Source organism: Parasteatoda tepidariorum, chromosome 1 (genome assembly GCF_982258835.1).
Source record: "Parasteatoda tepidariorum strain Cologne lab strain chromosome 1, Ptep-v5.0, whole genome shotgun sequence".
Taxonomy (NCBI): Eukaryota; Metazoa; Arthropoda; class Arachnida; order Araneae; family Theridiidae; genus Parasteatoda; species Parasteatoda tepidariorum.
In genome coordinates this window covers 65,541,830-65,562,310 of record NC_141755.1, presented here as the reverse complement: position 1 = coordinate 65,562,310, position 20,481 = coordinate 65,541,830, and the positions used below count along the sequence as shown (strand labels likewise).

Below are 20,481 nucleotides of genomic sequence, written 5' to 3'. Positions count from 1 at the left end.
TTGCGTCTGAAAGGTTCTGGGTTTGAATCCCGGGCAAGGCATCATGATGCACTTTCCTTCCCTGAACTATCTGTCCTGACTGTGGGAGCAACGTTGGACCATCTAGTATGGTGCCCTTGAAAGAATAGACAACAGATCTGCCCTTCAAATGCTTGAATTGACGAAATGTTAACACAGGTCGGGATCGGAAATAAAATTGAAAATAAAAACATTAGAGGAGTAAACTTATGACTTTGTAAAATGCAGGAAGAAAAAGTCAATGAAGGACTTTGTTTACATAAATGTGTCCAACAGTAAATTTTAGAGTGGGATCGAGAAGATATTAGGAACATATTTTCTCTTGCACATTCTTACATTTGATCATATCTCATCGAGTTTATTTGCAATTTATAGAGCATAGAACTTATAAATTTGGTTATTAACAAAAAAGTGTAGTAGACATTTTTTTTAAAGGTAAAATTTCTAAAACCTCACTTACCTTCTTGCAAAAAAAAATGGTTTGAAAGTTCAAATTAATTTCAGGTTATACGCTAAAGGTTTTTTTTTATTTTTTATTTTTATAAAGCAATCTCAATTCTAAAAATATTTTTAGGTAACAATACTGGAAAAAAAAACTAGCTCGACAAAAATCAAAGACAATTGAACGGAATAAAAATAAGTAAATAATCCATAAAACGGTATTAATTAGTACTACACAATCATGCCCAATACTGAAGGGCATATACCAGGGATGGCGAACCAATGGCACGCGTGCCATTTATGGCACGCGACGCAATATTTTGGGCACTCCACCAATCACAATTGTTGTTACACTATGAATTGTTATTACACAAATGTTATTACGCTATGAAGCATATGTAACAATTAAATTAAAATTCTCAAAAACAAGCAAAATAATAAATAATTATTAATAAAAAAATTAAAAATTAATACTAGGAAAACAATTAATAACCGTAAAAAACAAGCTAACAATAAATAACTAGCAAAAAAAAATCAACAGTCCTGCTTAAACTAACATCTTACAATCTAATATAAGTTATTGGTCATCTAATCTGCAACAACAGAAGTCACAGTGATGTTACTTTAAGTTGAATTGTGTGTATAACTGAGACATTGCAAAATGTATTTTTCTTTTCAATGTAAATAAAGAGTTTTGAGTTGATAGAATTTAGTATTATTATTTTCCCAATAATCATGAAGTCAAAATTATTTGACGGCACGTCTATGACCTCATTGAGCAATTTTTTAGAGAAAATGACACATTGGTGTATAAAGGTTCGCCACCCCTGGCATATACCAACACAACTATTAAGGTACAATAATTCCAATTTTTTTATGTATTGCAATTTGTTGCTCTTCCTGATGATTCCACGTTTTTAAATTCATCTCATCAAAATAAAGTTTAAGCATTATTGGGCACAAAAAATGATGTTATCGATCGTAGTCAAACTATTACAGTAAAGATCATCAAATTTCGCTCTATATAATAATTTAATTTATTTTATTTACATTAGCATTGATTTAGAAAAAAGTATTTTATTGAATCATGTTCGAAAATTGTACCTATAAACCAAATAAACCTGCTGTTATATATAATTTTAGAAATAATTGGCTTTGATTTTTGAGTGTATCATGCATAATGAATAAAAATAATTAATTATTAAGGAAAGTGCAATGAACTCCAATTTTTTGCTTAATACGCTAGCAAATATCACTGATGCTATCTTTAAAAAATTTGAAAAGTCAGAATCATCTGAAGTTCAACTTATAACAATGCCTAATATTCATTTTTCAAATGTCCCTTTAAAAAATTAATTTTTTGAATGATTCTTAGAATCGGGCTAAAATTTTCCTTAGCTCTCACCGTCCGAATTTCTGGACCCTACAGCTTGCTCTGGACTTCAAAGAAAGACCCACTCTCTCACACGTTTTTCCTTTTATTATCACAAATGAAAATAAACAATATGTTTAATTTTGCTTTGCATTAACTTATTTTATTTTCCACTTTTCACATTGAAAGCAATTAGTACATTTTTTACATTGGAAATAAATGTATTTTATTTCATATTATAACCGTAGTTGAACAGTCGACCCAATTTTCTGTTAACGATTACTAATGTTCAATTCTGTAGCTCTGTAATTTTGAACCAATCCAGAAGACAAGGAAACTCCAGGATCAGTACCCCCAGAAGTATGATTTGTTATGGGAACATAGAGGACCTTGTGAATTGACCGTTTTAAACTGCATCAGTCACCATTTACTGCTCTTGGAGTCTTCGGCATTCAGGGATCAAACCCACGACCTCTTGGACATGGGCCCAGTGTCCTTCCAACCAGGCTATCCTGGCCCTAAATAAATTTGTTGTAAAAGTACATCTGAGTACTGGATACGAGTTTTTAACTAGTTGTGTAGAATTGCGTGATTTTTTAATGGCATTTGGACAAGCCAAGATCATCAGATATTGCGAATTAAATTAGAAAGATTTGCTTTTCTTTCATCAAGGGAGAACCACAAGAGTGAAAGTACTTCTTAGTTCAGAACTCCAAGTACAGATGGCAGCACCACATATCCCTCTGATTACTTTCTCAATTCAGACATAGATATGAAGGGGAATGAAATTTTCACCAGATCCCTGAACCCATGTTACTACTTAGCGATCGACCACAGGACTTCTGATTCCAGAAATTTTCAGGAACTCGTATATTGTACGGTGACTCTTCGCGGAGTCGAAGATTGAACTCCGGGCTCTCCTACCAGCAGTTCGATTCTCAAACCATTGGGCTACCATGGTCCTAGAATCACTTTATAAATTCAAAAGGTACTATACTTTCAGAAAAAGAAAATAAAGATATAGATATATAGTTGAAGGGTATATTATTGCAACACTAACTACAGATAATATTAAAATTATTATTGGATGCAGTTGGAACGTATGTTGTTAAGGAAAAGGTATAATTATGTGTTTTTCATCATTTGCTGAGTTTACCATTCACTTGCGAATAAATCATTAATGCATAAGAGATTGAAGATATGAGGAATTTATTTCTATAGTCCAATCCAACTTGCAAAAGTATTTAGTTTCATTTATATGTCATTTCTGTCTTATTTTAATACTGCTTTACTTCTAACTTATTTTGTCTGGCAAACAGATAGCAAACACAAAACAGGTAGATTAGGAAAAAAATACACTCTTTAACCCTCCAAGGGTTAAAGAATACAACCTCAGGTTAAAATTGTACAGAAATTTCCCTACTACATAATAACTCCCCCATTGAATAAATAGAAGGGCGAAAACCGGTTTTTTCATGCCCGTAAGCTTGCAGCTATAAGTCCGGAAAAAGGCGTGTATAACGCTCAGAGAGTTAAACTCAAAAACTTTCGATCCTTAAATGTTAAAAAAGAAGAAAAACTGGTGTTGCTCACTATTCAAATAAGATCTTTATATTTAGAAGAACTATTGTATTTTTTAACTGACAACAATGGAATAAAACTTGAACAATGCTTTTAAATTTGTATAAGAATAACTCTCTTTGCAAATGAAAAAAATCAAAGATTTCCAGTTCGGCTAAATTTTTGGGATCTAACGAAATTCTAAGTACATATAAAGAAGTGATGTAGCAACTTAAAAGTAAACTGATTGTGCGATTCAAGGAAATTGAATAACTCAAACCACATGCATCACTACTCGACACTTTAACTATAAATGTGCTGTTGAAATAGAAAAAAACATGTCTCAGTAACGTAGCATCCTTACTTCGACAATTAGTCCAAAAATACACTTACCAACGAGAAACTTCATTTAATTTATCTAGAAATCAGGGGATAAAAGCTTTCATTCATATACGATTATTCCTGAAAATAAGCACTTTGCTTTAAGCGCTTGAAACATGTTGACTTCTTTCACTTTAAGAATTAGGCAAATGAAAAATTTCCCCAGTATTTTTTTATTCATAGCACTTAAAAATCAAATTTCAGAATCATCGAAATTTGTTCTTTTTTAAATAATTTCAAATTTTCTAAGTTTTTCTTTTTTTTTGGAATTAATTTTAAAACATAATATTTCGAAACCGTAAGAGTTAATCCGAAGAAGTCACAAACAATTTTTCTTTTACAGTTACAACTTTGCTATTGATTAAGTCATCGCCTAGAGATGCCAATAACATTTTTTGGAGAATTTTCTCGACACAGAGAACTAACTCCTATAACTCAACGTTTAAGGTCTTGGTACTTTTCTGTGAGGCGTAATCCATTCGCACGATTCCCTACACAATAAAGATAATGTCCTTGAACACACAGCTTGTGGGAATCACGTACACATCATACTAAACAAACAAAAGGCCGAACGTATAGCTTTACGATTTCTAACCAAACGATCTCTCCTCACAGCAACTAAAAGTCCTTCCAATAAAATCGTTTGCCTCTAAGCAAGAACTTGATTTTCGGCTGGTTTTTGTATGTCATTTTATTTTCCTTTTTCGCAAGGAAGTTGCTTTGTGCTCATCAAATACGTTTGAATTTCTCAGTCTGTGACCCTCGCCCCCTTCACTTCGTGCCCTATTACTCCAGCATTTCTTCTTCCCTTGATAAGCCTGTGATTTGATTGTCGAGTAACAAAAACGCAAACAAAAAATATATAAATAAATAACAGAAATTTTCTCCGTGAAGAGTCTGGCAATGAAATCCGAATTTACTTTAGGGACTTATTTTTACGAGGTTGTCCTCTTTTTAAGGCAACCAAAGATAGATTGTAAAACGCAAAAGAAACCCATAACGATGGAAGAATATTCTTTTGCAAAATTGTTGTATTTCTAGAAAGTTTATTGCAACTCTACCTCTTTTCGCTTACCGGAATAATTTAATCAGGTCTTCCATGTCTAAGATTTTTTTTCTTACAAATTGCTTTAAAGAAATGTAAGTAAATTTCCCTTGTGATAAAGTTTTTGAGTCATGTTCATTTGAGTAAATTATTAAAAAGTTTTTTTTTTGTGTGATAGAAACTATAGGACTAATCTTAATGAATGAGAAAAAAACTTCTTTGAAAAATTAAATAGTGATGCAAATTTGGTTTGATGTTCTTTGATTCTTAACCGCTTACACACCTCAGTTTTTATGATATCTGCTTTGGATTTGAAATCCAATTAGTTTGTTGTTATTTAAAATTTAATGATCAATATTGGTTTTCTAAAATTTTAAGAAAATAGTAAACAAACTGTAAAACAAAATTGAAAGGGAATTAAAGGAAAATAGAAATACTATGCAAAAAACAAAATAAACCGAAAAAAAAATCTTTAAATAAATAAAGCGTTTCTAAAATTTACCGCAGGCTATCTGACAAATAGATTGCCATTTCATCACTGGAGAGGATTTTCACCCTCATGTAGTATTCTGCAAGGTTGCGCATGACAAAGTTTCAACAAAAAAGCCCTAGTTCTCGAAAGACCTAGTGTAGAACTTATGGATTTTTTAATTAAATAACGCAGAATCGTTTTAATTAAAAAAATCAAGGTTTCAGGTAATTCTTTAAAAAATAACAAGGTTTTAATTAAGGTCTATATAGGAAATTTGTGAATGTCTGCACTGCTAAAAGAAAGTATAATTTATTTCCATTTATTTTAAGAAATAAATTTCGGCTACTTTTCTTTTATCTTTCTATGAACAAGAAGCTTCTTACTCTAATAGAATGGGATGAGAAAAAGTAAAGTTCTTTTATTAGATTGAATAATTGTAAGTTTTTCCTTCTTTGAGAACAAATATTTTTGTCTTTCTTTGAATTGAACAGATATTTTCTTATCGCTTTTGATTGAACAACTATTTGCTTTATTTAATTTTAGCTTTACTTTACCTTATACTTTACTTTCACACTTTGATTTATATCTTACATTATACTTTACATTTTACTTTATACTTTACGCCTTGCTTTTATTTATACTTTCTATCTTACATTATAATTCTCATTTTACTTTATGCTTTACCTTTTAGTTTTATTCATACTTTATTTTATATTTCCCGCTTTACTTTACTTTATACTCTACGTTTTACTTTATTTTGTAAATGAAACTTGCGTTTATTGTTGATTTTAGGCTATATAATACTTTATTAAAATGTTGCCAATTTGGTGATTTTTAGAAAAGTCTAATAACTTATAAAATATTTAATTTATTTGTCCGTTCCAAAGCCTAAATCTTCACGGCAAGTTTATATATATAGTTTAGAATATTTGCTTTGCTTCAAATGTAAGGAACTTAAACTGTGGCTATTTTATTTCCCTTGAAGACTGAGCTTCGAAAAACAATGTTACAGCTCGAAACTTTGAATCAACAATCCGGAAATATCAGGTGGTATTACGCTCGGTTTTTCATGCTATTCTTCGTGGTATTTGCATATATATATATATATATATATATATATATATATATATATATATATATATATATATATATATATATATATATATATATATATATATATATATATATATATATATATATATATATATATATATATATATATATATATAAATATAAGGTATGTTGTTTGAACCATAAATCCTTAAGAATAACTTAAATTGCAATGCAGTTTCGCACAATTTTAGTTCTAACAAGATTACGGATCACTACATTACAGTAATTGTAATTCAGTCAGCCAAATTAATTATTCCAGTGGAAAAAAATCCCTAAGTTCTATACCATGACTTGAAATCTAAAACTAAGATTTACACAATAATCTCCGCATAACCTCTATTTATAGGTAATCGTGTTATTACACAATTAATCTAGAAAATTCATAATTATAAAGTTTTAAATAAAAAAAGAATAATTAACTGAAACATTTTCAACTACATTTTACATTTTTAGTTAGGTGGTTTAAGGTCTTTTTTTTTTCTATCTATCCTGTAATAATTCAGTGACGTTCTTCATTCTAGTCTAAGAGGCCAATTTCAGTTTTAAAAAAAAATTTTTTTTGCAACCTGGACAAAGAGTCGCCACTATTCTAAAATATTTTACAAAGGAAATTCTGCTTCATTTACTCCCAGAGGAGTCAATTAAGGAAGTCAATTAAAGGAATGCATCAAAATGGGTACATTAGGTTATCGCTTGCATCGAGGAACAAATAAAAAATTAACCTAAAAATTCCAAACGAAACTAAAAAGAAAGTATAAGTGCTAAATAAACAATGAATAATTAAGTTAAAGAAACAGTGTGTGGTCAGCAACATCACAGAAAACGTAGAATAATTATATGAAATTTTTATGCAGGAGAAAATTTTAATGCTAGGTTAATATTTAAATGAAATATACACACTTTTTCTAAAAACGTTAGATCAGAATTAATTTTGGAATTATCTTATCAATTAAATTTAAAAAATGAAATCCGATGATTAATTCACCATTTTCATTGTACTGATTTTCTTCTGATTATCATGAGTTTATAAAAATACCTTAAAACATTGTTCTTTATTTAACGACAGACAGTAATTTAGGTACCACGACAAAACTAACTCTGCGCAATACAATCACACAGTTTCGCAGCATAACTTCAATATAAATTACAAACATAATTGTGCGTCATATGTTTGAATGCGTCTCCGTAATGCACAAAATGCATAAACTGAATATACTTCAGTAATGAACACGTCAGAGCAACTGAAACAAACACTTCGAGCAATTTAGTACATACCAAACATCCCATTTGCTCCTGTTTACAACTTCCTGCACTAGGTCGAAACCAAAACGCCGCATGCGGCATATTACATAGAATGGCACGCAAGGGGTCATTTCAGACACATCTATACTTTCCGTTACAGCGAGATTTATGATTCATTAGCACGAAACGGGTCCAAAATACCCTCGACAGCAGCTACAAACGGGCCATCGCTTTGTAAGATAGATTTGGAAGGAACGCGCCAACTATACCTTCTATTAATTGCTCTAGTTTTGATGAAGATCCGGTAAATATTCGGCCAGGGAAGTTTTCGTTCGTAATATCAGTGTCCTTGGCACAATCACGAATCTGTGTGCGTGTTTAAAGTTTGCGATAGGCAAACCGCTTTAGTTTAAGGGCTGTTAAATGTTTGATCACGTTCTTGGAGCTATCGTCTTGATTCATTCTTCAAAGGAATCTAGATATCTGCTTACAGTATGAGTTTGGAAGATTATATTGAATTTGTTGCAGAAGCAAAGAACATGATTTTGCTTCATAAAGATCGGGAATCAAAATCCGCTCTAAATTGTTGTTTGTTTCAACATTTCAATTTAGAATCGTCAACATTACGGCTCTCTAATAATAATTTGTTTGTAACAGTTAGTTTTGAACTGAACTTTGTAACAGAAATTTATACTTATTTATTAAGGAACGTCGTACCTTATTAAAAAAATATTATGAATTTTAATGCGAATTTATTCATTTAAATATACTTATTAGCATAAATAACAACATACTAAAATTTTAAAAAAATGGTGAAAAAATTTATGTTTTATTTTTAAACCTAAATTCTAAATTGCTGCTCCTCTTCCAGTTTTAAATATTTTTTCATAAAACTTTTAAAATATACTCCTTATAAACTTTTGAACGAAATATTATTCCCCGTCCATTAGAAATTATTTGAAACAAAAAAAAATATTAATAATAATTTTAAAATATTGTGAGACATTACAAGAAAAAATTCAAATGTCTCAATTTTACACTTAAAAAAACTCCTATACCTAATATTTTATGTTATTTTTTAATTAGCATATTATTTCAAACATATATTCAAAATAGCTGAGCATTTGAAGCCATTGTTTGAAAGGCAGCTAAATTTGAAAAATTTTATTTTAAGGAACACTAAGTTCAAAATATTCATTAACTTTGAACAAAGTATCCATTAACAGAAATGTTTGTAAAAATTAATAATACTAAATAAAAATTTGTTGTATAGTTCTAAAATTTATTCAAGTTTTATAAACAGGATCTGTATTAGCACAGGAATTTCATTCCGGTTTACAAAGATATTATAAAAATAAAGTAAGAGCATTGGAATTAGGAAGAAAATCTTATTTAATCTCTTGACGCAAATATGACGCCAGTGTTCATTTTATGTATTTTTTCTGACGCTCTAATTGATAGCAAAAATATATTTTCGTATTTTTAAATCTAAAAAGCATTCTTACAGTAACTAACAAAATCCGTTAGATTTTCGGATTTATATATTTGCACTGAAATATAAACTTAAAAAGAGTAGTTGAGATTTTTTCTATCTTATTCAAAAATGTATCAATAACGGATTTTGCTTAAATTAAAAAAATTCAATGATTAATAATTGCTTTTACATCTAAATAAGTGCAAATGTTAAATATTTTTGTTGGAAGCTAGCTATATGTGGGAGATTTTACTCATAAGAAAAAAAACCGATGTTCCATGTTATATTTCATAACTATAAATTATGAAAATGCCAAATATAATATTGTAATATTTTTCACTTAATTTCATCTAAAAGAATACTAAATAATGAAAGAAAGTGAGAAAAATATTTTTGTTAAAAATTCTGCGTCAAATGTTTCATATAAAAATATTTTTAAAAAAACGAATTGTATCGTTTTGAGAAAAATATTATTTTATCTGTGTTAAATATTTATAATAAATATTAATATAACTTGTTATACTTATAAAAATGAAAATATTGTCATAAAATGCATTTGAAACTCGATTTGAGTTCTGAAGGGTTGGTATAACTAAATGACGTTAATGATCTATACAAGACTGTGTTTAGCATGGATTGGGATGAACTTAGACAAACATGTTATGTGCTGAATCCGAAACTAGATCTTGAACTAAACTGATTTCACTTTCTTTGAAATTTATACGCAATTTTGAAATAAGCTTCTATATCTTTCCCGGTTAAAATTTTTCTTGTTTACCGTTCCATAAACGCTTAGAATTCCCTTTTCATGCTTTGCACGATATTAATTGTTACAATGTGTTTGTGGCAACTCAAGCCACGAATAAGGTTAAATCCCCACAAAAGGGAATTCTACTAGGCGTCTTCCCTAACCGAGGGAGAATTCAATCAGAATGAATCTAGAACTGGCGGGATAAACATCTCGTGGAATCGGAAAAATCCGATTTGAATGTATAATGCACAATCAGAAAAATTTTATGTTTATTTGTGTTTATGTTTAGTGTTCCTATTGTTCTGTTTAATAAATATATAAAAAAGAGAAATTTGGAAAATTATTACAATTTCAACGGACAGGCTATCACTATTGAATAACTCAACCAACAGGCTTGATGGATAAGTAAATATTTCATGGGGACAGAGGACGTGATATAGTATGGAATTATGAAATTGTGGTGATTTATAAATTACGAATCCATAAAATTATTACGAGGAATCTATGAATTACGAACATTCATTGAATGGCACGGAATAAATATTGTCGATGAAAATATCTTCAGATAATGAAACGCTGAGATTTGAGGTAGGTTCATTTTTCTTTGTTCCAATTTATTGATATCTAAAATGGATTTAGAACGAATTAAGGAAAAACGAAAAAGGTTAAGAATTTCATTTTGTAAGCATTTAACTAAGATAGAAAATACGATAGGAATTGAAATTTCGAATGAATACACGAAAGAAATGAAAGTGAATGAGCTTTTGAGCTTAAAATCTCAGCTCACAGAAAAATTAAATGATTTAATTAAAGCTGATGATAAAGTGCAGTTAAAAATTGAAATAAAAGATATGGCAGCTGAAATAGATTTAAGTGAAGAATATAAAGATAAGGGTATTGAAGCGAAATCGAAAATAGAAAGGAATTTAGAAAATTTAATTGTTAAACCACAAGGTGTAATTCAGATAAGCGAGACAAATGTCGCGGCAAATGTAAATAACTCTGTTCAGTTTGTACCACATAACGTGCAAAATACTTCTAACGTTCAAAACGAAACTAAAAATATTGTCAAACTCCCGAAACTAAATATTCAAACTTTTTACGGTGATTGTAGTTATTTTTTAGATTTTTGGAATTCTTTTGAAGTTGCAATACACAATAATACTTTATTATCGAAAATAGAAAAGTTTACATATCTAAAATCCTATCTAGGAGGAGTTGCATTAAGTTCAGTATTGGGATTTTCACTTACGGATCAAAATTATGACGCGTCAATACAATTGCTAAAAGATAGATTTGGGCGAACTGATATTATAATGTCAACACATATGCATAAACTGTTATTAATAGATCCTGTTAAATCTTGTAATAATATTGTTTGATTAAGAAAAATGTATGACGCAATAGAAATCCAAATTAGATCTTTACAATCATTAGGAGTAGCTGCAGGAACTTACAGTAATCTCCTATGCCCAGTAATTCTTCAAAAATTACCCGAGGAATTGAATTTAAATTTTAATCGGCAACGTAAAACAGGTGAATTATTCGATATTTCTTTGTTGCTTCAATTTATTAAAGATGAAGTAAATTGCAGAGAAACAGCATTATTATTAGCGAATCCTAAAAATGCAACTGTTAAAGATTATTCATTTAAAAATAAAACAGATCAAAGTTACCCTAATAGGCCTCATTATTCGAACACTAAAAAGAATGATTATTTGGGCAATAAATCTAGCTCCGCAGTTTTAGCTACACACATCGAAGAACGATATTCACACCCTCATAAATTTGACTCTTACGCGAAAACAAATTACAATTCAAAGCGAAACTTTAATACTTCCTTTTCTGATAGGCATGTGAATAATTTAAAATGCATTTTCTGTTCTAAAAATCATATGAGTCACGATTGCTTGTTAAATGTGTTTGAGAAGAAGAAAGCTTTAATGTCTAAGGGCTTATGTTTTATATGTTTTCAAAATCATTTAAGTAAATTTTGTGATCGGAGTTATCAAAAATGCAAACAGTGTAATTCTTCTTCTCATAACTCTTTAATTTGTAATGGGAACGAACATAATGAAAGAAAAAATGTTTCGGCCCCAGCGGTTGACGCCGTGCAAGGGGGGAAAGGGGGAATCCCAGAAACTCAAAATGCTATATCGTCTATGATTTCTCTTTCTTCTAAAGAAAATAAAATAAAGAGGAGCGCTTCTAATTTGATCTTATTGCAAACTTTTTCGGCGGAAAGCAAAACAAAACAAGGAGTTAATATTCAATTGCGTTGTATGTTAGACGGAGGGGCGAATAAATCTTTCGTTTTGAGAGAAATAGCTGAGTCATTAAATTTAGAAGTGATTAATAAAGAATCAGTAATTATTTATACATTCGGAAATGAAATCGCAGAAAAGCGTACATATGATGTGGTCGAATTAACATTACAAAGTATAAAAAATCCAAATCGAAAGATAAAAATTCAAGCGGTGGTAATCGACTCGATTACTTCGGCACAAATTAACATTCCGTCACAATGGGTTAGAAATATTGCTATGGAAATGGGGATTGAATTAGCTGATGTTAGCACCTCCAATAAAATACATGTTTTAATTGGTTCGGATTACATATCACAAATTTTAGGTGAAAGGAGCGTAAGAGTTAGTAAAAGATTGATCGTAGTGGATAGTATTTTTGGAGCTTTACTACAAGGACAGGATAAGGAATCCAATTCACCGGAGGTGCCAGTCAATCATTTATTTGTTGAAAATGAAGAATTAGATTGTGATAGGATTAAGAATTTGTGGTCATTGGAAGCAATCGGGATAAATGCAGATAAAGAACTATCTCCGTCAGATAAAGAAATTTTGGAATCGTTTGAACAAAATACGACATATTCAAATAAAAGATACAAAACTCGATTATTGTGGAGGGCGGATGATAGAGAATTGAATAGTAATTATGAAATTGCAAAACGTCGTTTATTTAGTTTAAACAAAACATTCGAGAGAAATAAGGGATTATATATAAAATGCGATGAGATCATAAATGAGCACGTACGGGAAGGAATTGTTGAAAGGGTAGAAATGGATTTAGATAAAAATATAAATACAGGTTATTTTCTCCCACATCACGCTGTAGTACGCAAACAAAAGGACAGTACAAAAGTTAGGGTAGTCTTCGATGGATCTTCAAAGGGTAAAGGGGGATTGTCATTAAACGATTGCTTAGATTGCGGTCCAAACTTAAACCCGGATTTACTAAAAATTATTTTGAGGTTCAGATTGCACAAAATTGCAATTTGCGCTGACATTCAGCGTGCATATTTGGAAGTAGGGATCGCAGAACAAGATAGAGAATTTTTAAAATTTTTGTGGATAAAAGAAAAGGGTCCTAATCTCGATCTCAGCAATCATATTATCCAAACTCTTCGATACAAAAGGGTTACATTTGGAGTTAAGTGTAGTTCATTTTTGTTGTCAGCAACAATAAGATTACACATAGAGAAATATCGCAAAGACTATGGTGAAGCGTGTGAAATGCTCCATGAACTCTATGTAGATGATATGATCGACGGAACTTCTGACGTGCAGGGTGCCTTTCGTTTGAGTAAGGAGATGATATTTATTCTTGGACAAGCTAGCATGAATCTACGTAGATGGACAACAAATTCTCCGATTCTTGGCGACGCATGGAAACAACCTTTTATAGATTTCCGAGAAACATCTCAAGAACTAGGCGTACCTTTAAAGATTTTGGAACTTATCTGGAACAATGTTGAGGACAACATTAGATTCGAAATTCGACAGTTTGAAAAGCTGAGATTGCGCAAGGCGATAACTAAACGAATTATCTTGGCAGCAGGCGGTATGCTTTTTGATCCCATTGGACTAATGAACCCCTTCAGTATTAGAATAAAGCCTTTGTTACAACAGATTTGGGAAAAAGGCATTTCATGGGAGGAGTGTATTCCCACTGAAATAAAGGACACATTTCTTGATTGGTATAACGAATTAAAGATAATTCGAAACTTGGAAATACCTAGGCAATATTTCGAAGAACTGGATTGGGAGTCATTAGAGATTCATATTTTTTCCGATGCAAGTCCTAAATGTTATGGAGCTGTAGCTTATTTCCGGATGAAGAATATTACGAGCTTTATAATGTCTAAATCTCGCCTAGCCCCTTTAAAGAAGATTACTTTACCGAGGTTAGAGCTGATGGGAGCATTAATTTCCGCAAGAATTGGAAGTTATCTTAAAGACACTTTCTCCAAGTTAAATGAGAAAAGAATATTTTACTGGACAGATTCTACAATTTGCCTACACTGGATCAAGGGACCATCCGATGATTGGAAGCAGTTTGTTAGAAAAAGAGTGATAGAAACAAAAGAAAAAACCAATCCGGATTATTGGCATCATTGTAGCGGAAAAGATCACCCTGCCGATAAACTTACACGAGGAATGAATGCACAAGCTCTTTTAAACGATACTGTTTGGTTATCGGGACCTCCATGGCTAAAAGAAAGGAATATCCCATACATTGAAAGCGCCTCTTGTCCTGACTTGCATAGCGTTGCAGGAGAAAGACGAAAAGTTGTAACTTTAAATTTAAAAACTGTATCTATTCAGCCGTTACTGAATCTTGATAATTATAGTGACCTAAACAAAGTTTTCAGAATCACAGGATACATATTTCGTTTCATTCATAACTGTAAGGCAGCGCACGAAAAGAGAATAGGAGCAATCACAGCGAGTGAACTAACCAACGCGGAAACTTACTGTATTAAAGTTGTGCAACGAATTGAATTTGAAAAGGAATACCTGGATTTAAAAAACAATAGTCCCATACATCCAAATTCGAAATTATACGAGTTAAATCCAATTTTGTCAGCTGATGATTTAATAGCCTTAAAAGGAAGGTTACAGAATTCAGATTTCGATGTTCAATCAAAGCACCCAATTATCATCCCAAAATAAGACAAAATTTACAGAACTCTTAATATTTAAAGAACATAAAAACTTGTGTCAATCTGGTGTTTCGGATACACTTACACAATTGAGAGAACGATTTTGGATAATCTGAGGCAGACAAGCTGTAAAAACTAGTTTGAATAAGTGCTTTAAAGTGTAGACGATTTAAAGTTAAACCTGGAATTCAGGTAGTTGCTCCATTACCTGCAAATAGAACTTGTGAAGCCAACCCATTTGAAGTTGTAGGCATGGACTTTGCTGGTCCTGTGTACTCAAAGGACCATGATAAAAATTACATCGCATTATTTACATGTGCTGTAACGCGAGCAGTACACCTAGAAGTTGTGTCGAATTTAAGTACAGAACATTTTCTTTTGTCATTCAGACGATTTATCTCCAGAAGAGGCATTTGCCGGATTGTAAATTCTGATAATGCTTTAACTTTTAAAAGTGCTGACATTGAACTCAAGAGACTATACATGAACATTAATGAACTCGAAGTTCAGAACTATTTTAGCAAAAGGGGTATAGAGTGGCAGTACATCGTTGAACGTGCTGCATGGTGGGGAGGATACTGGGAGAGAATGGTTCGAATAACAAAAATCGCATTAAAGAAAATTTTAGGGAAATCATTTGTTTCATTTGAAGAATTGCAAACTATTTTGGCAGTAATTGAAGCTATAATTAATTCGCGTCCATTAACGTATGTTTATAATGAACCTAATGAACCATTCCTTCTCACTCCTGCTAACTTTTTAACTGGAAGAAGATTAACAGCTTTACCTAATTGGTCAGGTAATGCAAATTTTGAATTATTTAAAGGTAAAAGGGATTTGATAAAAAGATTTTTGTATAGGGAAAAGATTCTAAATAATTTTTGGAAAATATGGAAAAAGGAATATCTTCTTCTGTTAAAAGGTGCAAATTTCAACAAACATGTAAATGTAAACATTGAATTTAATGTAAATGATATAGTTTTAATAGGTGACGAGAAAATACCAAGACAACTTTGGAAGTTAGGAAGAATTCTTGAATGCCACAAGGGTCGAGGTGGCAAGGTAAGATCAGTCTCTGTGAAAACGTCTTCAGGGGTCATAAAACGCCCAGTACAGTTATTGTATAATTTAGAAATTGCATCAAATGAGTAAGTAACAAATTACAAGTTGATTATGAATAAGTGACTGTTTTTATTCTAATTCGAATTTATGGTTTTTTTTGCTGATATTGTTTTCATAAATTTTTGTATGATTCATTATTTATGTCGTGAATTGTTAATTTGGTAGTTTAATGTAGAATTAGTATTAGTATAATTTTAATTTCTATTTGTGAATTGTTTTTGAACTCTCTTTCAGGGCGGGAGGATGTGGCAACTCAAGCCACGAATAAGGTTAAATCCCCACAAAAGGGATTTCAACTAGGCGTCTTCCCTAACCGAGGGAGAATTCAATCAGAATGAATCTTGAACTGGCGGGATAAACATCTCGTGGAATCGGAAAAATCCGATTTGAATGTATAATGCACAATCAGAAAAAATTTATGTTTATTTGTGTTTATGTTTAGTGTTCCTATTGTTCTGTTTAATAAATATATAAAAAAGAGAAATTTGGAAAATTATTACAATTTCAACGGACAGGCTATCACTATTGAATAACTCAACCTACAGGCTTGATGGATAAGTAAATATTTCAGTGTTTTTAGATTCTAATAAAGGTTAAGTTTCGATTCATAGAGTGTGTAATTTTGTCCTTAATGAAACATTTTAGCCAAAGGCAAATTATGAACACTCAAATACTAAAACTTTTTGTCTTTTTAAAGTATATATAAATATCGAAATGATCTCACATTTTATAAGTTTTGAAAAATAGCTGCAACGGTGGGAAATAGCGATTATGAAAGTATAAAAGTTCGAAAATTCACAAGCTGTTTTACGTGACTAGCAGACTTTCTTTTTAATTCATATAACTTTGAGTTTTCAAAAAAAAGTCCATTCAATAAGAAATCAATCTAGTTTATGACAACCAACTCCTCACACAAAAGTGACAGGGATAGTTCAACTCGCTTGCGTCCATCAATCAAACCTTAGTAAGACAAGAAAAATTTAATATCTTATCTTTGCCTGAATTTTAAGAAAATTATATATAGGGAAAAATAAAATCCTCTATCTCGCTCACATTTTTTTAAGTTACTGAATTGCATAAAATATTTTTTATTCAACAATGCTTTTAAGTTACTAGGGCATGCATTCAAACTAAGCGCAGTTACATCAAATAATGGAGTTTTAAAAGATAAATCCATAGAGTTGAATTTACCTAGGAAAATAAATATAACTAGCCATTGAAACTTTGCCGTGCTTCTATATTTAAAAATACTTTTCATATTAGATCCAAATACAGTGGCATTTTCCAAAGATTCAAAGTACACGCAAAAGTAAACATTTTACATTTAAATGCTTTATCCAATTACCTTAAAAGGAAAATTCACTCAGCCTAAATTATACTAGAAAAACCAGAAACTGAACTGTTATCCTAATAGAAAAGAAAAATTATTTCAAATTTGTTTTATATCATATTTCGTTCGCATCATAGGAATGCCTTAAAATTATGGATCGTTCATGTCTTGTATTTACCTGATACTGTTAATATTGCTTCGTTTATTAGTAAGTACACGAAAGAGCCTAAGGCAATTCTTCAAACACACTGCCGTTGTAGGATATAACGCTTTGTAGCGAACAAAATACCACTTTTACTTCAGTTGTGAGTTTATAACAGTTATTCTTGACTGTTAGTTTAAGTTTGGTCCTTCTTCCACCAGCGTTATCCATTTTAATATTGAAAATGGCACAAAATTTCTATGAGAGGAAAAGCTATTTATTTTAAAGTTTTTGCGATTTATTTTTTAATATTTGTAAAGCTACTCCAAAGGGTGGCTCCATAAAGTATTCAAAATTGAAAATTATTGATTGGTTTTAACGTTTTCGTAATACCTCTAAATTTGAGAATTTTTAAAAAGTGTATCATAGTTTTGTTTTCATATTTAAGCTATTTCCCCAGTTTAAAGTTCAGACACTTCATTTCTTGGATAGTATACATAGTTTGGAAGTCAAGCTTTGTTTTCAATTAAAGGCACTAAAAATGCGACCTTCTTTTTTTTTCCCTTGCAAAATAACTTCAATATACACCAATAAATTGAAGAAACAAACCTAAACTTCAAAAATACTTCAGTCTGTGACTATTGGATATGTGGCAAGTAGCTTATCTTGTAATTTTTTAAGTTCTGGAAAGATAACTTCTGGAAACATCCATAAATTGAAGAAAAAAACCCTTCTGAAATTATACTTGAATCTATGTTATCTATGTCTCTTGGATGTGTGGCGAACAGCCCATCTTCTGATTTTTTTTTAAATCACGAAAGAGAGATTTTCTCCTAAATATATTGATAATCGAAAATATTTCATTTTCAAATGAAAAATTTACGAAGTAATAAGGTATTAAAGAAATAAGTTTACTATGACAGAATGCATAAATAAAATTAAATAAAAAAATCACGTACCCAAAGTGCAATGCGTACCCATCCAGCCTTGAACACAGACGCAAGTACCATTTTTGCACTGTCCATGATCGTGACAACGATTGTCGCATGTCTTTTGATCACAACGTGCACCACTCCAACCTGGGTCACAACGACATCTTCCTTCTTCACACTGTCCATTGTTGCCGCAATCTAATCCACATTTTGCTGAAAAAAATACAATATTTAATTAGAAACTAATAAATCAAGTAGCAGTTTTTTTCCAAAAACTATTAACGTAAATTTGCTTAATAGAGTTATAGTTTGAATACGAAAGTTCATTACATAAGGAGAAAAATATGGAGCATTTACTTGAGTGACATTCTTTCTTCATTAACTTAGTGTATAGGTCACATTTTCTTCTGAGTTCATATCAAGAAATTAGGGTTCAATGCTTAACATCCTCATATATTTGAAAATAATTACATTATTTACAAAAAACGATTCAGTCTGTGCAAAAAAGTGCAACAAATTACATATAACGTATGGTGTTAATAACATAATTTAGCTCAAATTAGAATTCATATGTTTCAGTAAGTGAAATTACCAAACCTCTGTTAGTTTTAGAATTAATCGAAAGATAATAATAAATAATACCAATGATACCAAATAATACCATAAATAAATTCCATAAATTCACTGTAGGTAAAAATGGAAGAATAATTATCAATGATAAGAAAGTAATCAAGATTACTTAATTATACCTAAGTTTACTTAAATCTGGTTGTAAAATAATATTACTAGAATTTAGTTATCTGAAAAGTTAAACAAAATTACAATTTGTAGCTTTGAAAATTGCTTGGCTTTTCTTCTTGTCACCTTCCTTTTCTTTATTTTGAAATTTGTCACTATACGTTTTCACAGATTAACAATTGAAAGCATTCTTAGTAAGAGCTAACTTATAAGAATTATTATCTTTTCGCTTTCGAATTGTACTAAGTAGCCGAGATGAAAAAAAGGTATTTAACCCATTAAGTGCCAAGTCTCCCATTTTGGCAACCTTTGTTTAAGAATTTTTTTCTCGCTGAGTAATTCACATGCATATTTTTTATATTTTTTTATCGACTGTTGAAAGTTTTTAGTTTTATTAGAAATGTTCACAGAAGGTTCGAAATGTAAATTGCTTGTTTAGAAATTGCCTAAATGTAATCAAAATCGCTTTTTTTACTTCAAATGAAAATAATTTCAGAAAAAAAATAATTTTTCAAGTCGAGAAATTTAAAAATATTGAATATACAAAACAATTGTTCTGTCTTCATATAGTCGCAAACAAAATTTTAAAAAATTGATTTAGACAGATTTTACAGTTGTTTATTTAAAGAGGTCCCAAAATGGGAGACTTGGCATTCTGTGACTAACTCCATCCTCAACACATTTACATAAATTCAAATATTTATGGATTCTTTTTCGTCATACTTAGTACCCTCTCTTTTGTTGTTGAAGGTCAAATATTATCAGTGCAGGTGTTGAATTGATCATTGTGACCCCTCCCATTATCCATTCTGTCACATAGAATGTTTCAAACTGTAAGATAAAAAAAAAAAAAAATTCTCAGTATTTTGATCTAATCGTTCGGTGAGTGTGGTTCTTTTTTTCTAAGGAACTTTTTAAAAGTGGCTCGCAGGTTTTTAACTGTGCAGCAAGCATTGATTATATGGAAACATTAGATACTGATAAATTCTCAGATCATAAATGTAGTTTTACGTGCTTGTAGTATTATATCTGCGTTACAACAAAGAGTGTTAGTGTTGTAAAATGGAAAGACAATAAAATTGTATTCCTGGCATCAAATTTTGAGGGAATTGAACCAATAGGACGTGTAAAACGTCGGTGCCAAAAGTCCAGGAAGAAAACTGATTTACCTCAACCTGGAATAGTTGCCTCATATAATCAGAACATGGGTGGTGTTGATATTCTTGACCGATTTCAGTATTTACAGACCAAAAATAAAATGTAAAAAGTGGTGGTGGCCCTTTTTTACCAACATTCTTAACATGGCTGTGGTAACAGCAAGGAGGGTTCATCGTGAGGTTAATGTACAGATGTCAAAATTAACATTTCTTCGCGATGTAGTGATGGGACGG

General features: G+C 30.8%; 1 protein-coding gene across 4 annotated transcripts in view; it reads right to left on the bottom strand.

Annotated features, from left to right (window-relative positions):
• LOC107438670 (teneurin-m) overlaps positions 1-20,481 on the bottom strand; it is a 487,196-nt gene that overhangs the window by 117,197 nt on the left and 349,518 nt on the right. For all 4 annotated transcript variants that reach the window (XM_087165593.1, XM_087165588.1, XM_043039103.3 and 1 more), the window contains one exon: positions 18,380-18,565. In XM_087165593.1, coding sequence (XP_087021719.1) covers positions 18,380-18,565 — 186 coding nt within the window. The remainder of the gene's footprint in view (positions 1-18,379; positions 18,566-20,481) is intronic.